Source organism: Colobus angolensis, unplaced genomic scaffold (genome assembly GCF_000951035.1).
Source record: "Colobus angolensis palliatus isolate OR3802 unplaced genomic scaffold, Cang.pa_1.0 Scaffold500, whole genome shotgun sequence".
Lineage (NCBI taxonomy): Eukaryota > Metazoa > Chordata > Mammalia > Primates > Cercopithecidae > Colobus > Colobus angolensis.
Genome location: NW_012118489.1, coordinates 203,695 through 205,828, shown reverse-complemented (window position 1 = coordinate 205,828; position 2,134 = coordinate 203,695). Strand labels below are relative to the sequence as shown.

Below are 2,134 nucleotides of genomic sequence, written 5' to 3'. Positions count from 1 at the left end.
TTTTTTTGAGACAGAGCCTTGCACTCTCACCCAGGCTGGAATGCAGTGGCGCGATCTCAGCTCACTGCAAGCTCCACCTCCCGGGTTCACACCATTCCCCTGCCTCAGCCTCCCGAGTAGCTGCAACTACAGGCGTCTGCCACCATAACCAGCTAATTTTTTGTATCTTTTAGTAGAGATAGGGTTTCACCGTATTAGCCAGGATGGTCTCAATCTCATGACCTTGTGATCCGCCTGCCTTGGCCACCCAAAGTGCTGGGATTACAGGCATGAGCCACCGCGCCCGGCCTAGACAAAATTTTTAAGCCTTTTAGATGTTTCCCGGAGTTCACAGTCCTCAACTGGATGTATGTCAAAGGGATGCAGTCAGGGGTTTAAATGAACCCATCTAGTTCCTTTTTTCTTTTTGGAGACAAAGTCTTGCTCTGTCACCCAGGCTGGAGTGCAGTGGCACGATCTCAGCTCACTGCAGCCTCCGCCTTCCGGGTTCAAGTGATTCTTGAGCCTCATCCTCCTGAGCAGCTGGGACTATAGGCAGGCGCCAACACACCTGGCTAATTTTTTGTATTTTTGATAGAGACAGGGTTTCACTATGTTGGCCAGGCTGGTCTCGAACTCCTGTGCTCAGGCAATCTGCCTGCCCCTGCCTCCCAAAATGCTAGGATTAGAGGTGTGAGCCACCGTGCCCAGCCTAAGATTTGGTTCTTAAAGCATCCAGCCCTCTGTGCATAGAGAAGAGAATGCTGAAATGGAGCATTGTTTAGGATATGTGGATTTGGTTTTTGTTTGTTTTTTTAGAGATGAGGTCTTGTTCTGTGGCCCAGGCTGGAGTGCAGTGTTGCAAACATAGCTCAATGCAGCCTTGAACTCCTGGACTCAAGTGATCCTCCCACCTCAGCCTCCCAAGTGGCTGGGACTACAGGTGTGCACCACCATGCCCAGCTGGTTTTTTAATTTTTTGTAGAGATGGGGTCTTGTTATGTTGGCCAGGCTAGTCTCAAACTCCAGGCCTCAAGCCATCCTCTCGCCTAGACCTCCCAAAATGTTGGGCTGGGATTACAGGTGTGAACTACTGCACCCAACTGGGATATATGGATTTGTTTCCAAATTCCCTTTCTCTTGAGGCCCGGGGAACGGGCTTCCTTTCCCTGCCTGCTTACCTTTTGTGTGTGTCTTCACCCAGTCGTTGATGATGAATCTGGCTCTCTCTGCCTCTGAAAAGTCCACCTGCTTGACCGTACTCCGGAACAGCCTGAAGAAGTGGGGCATGAAGCCCTGGACCAGCTTCAGATCTCGCTGGACGAAGATCGCGTCTGTGGTGCTGATCTCATCCTTATTCCACGGCCCCAAGAGCTCCTTATACAGATGCCGGAGGGCAGGAGCCATGCCCTTGTCTGCGCAGGGGCAGAGAGGAGAGGACATGTCAGGCTCGTGCTGAATCCAGGGTTCCCAGCTGAGCCCACTTCCCCCACAAGAGGCTCCACCCTGATGAGTGGGAGCTACGGTGCTTTCCCAGGGCTCTCTGGAGGGAGATTCCATTCCAAGACAAAATCTCTTTTCTGTATCTCTTCCTTTCTTCAAACGTCTCAGATCCCAACCCTCTCTTTGGGCTAGAATATTTTTCTCTGTTCTTAAGTTATGAACCCTAAATATTTTCTTTCTGGTTTTTTTTTTTTTTTTTTGAGGTGGAGTTTTGCTCTTGTCTCCCAGGCTCCCAGGCTGGAGTGCAATGACGTGATCTCAGCTCACTGTAACCTCCACCTCCTGGATGAACCCTAAATATTTTCTTTCTTCCTTTTTTTTTTTTTTCAGACAGGGCATCCTTTTGTTGTCCAGGCTGAAATGCAGTGGTGCAATCGTAGCTCACTGCAGCCTCCAGTTCCTGGGCTCAAGCCATCCTCCCACCTCAGCCTCCTAAGTAGCTGGGACTACAGGTATGTGCCACCACATCTGGCTAATTTTTAAATTTTTTGTAGAGGCAGGGGTCTCGCTGTTGCTCAGTCTGGTCTCAAACTTCTGGCCTCAAGTGATCCTCCTGCCTCAACCTTCCAAAATGCTGAGATTACAGTCATAAGCCACCTTGCCTGACCTTAGTTTTTTTCTTTTTTTCTTCTCTTAATTTTTTTTTTTTTTT

General features: G+C 49.4%; 1 protein-coding gene across 1 annotated transcript in view; it reads right to left on the bottom strand.

Moving 5' to 3' along the window:
* SERPINE1 (serpin peptidase inhibitor, clade E (nexin, plasminogen activator inhibitor type 1), member 1) overlaps positions 1–2,134 on the bottom strand; it is a 12,114-nt gene that overhangs the window by 7,453 nt on the left and 2,527 nt on the right. Inside the window, exon 3 of the mRNA XM_011960046.1 lies at positions 1,074–1,394. Coding sequence (XP_011815436.1) covers positions 1,074–1,394 — 321 coding nt within the window. The remainder of the gene's footprint in view (positions 1–1,073; positions 1,395–2,134) is intronic.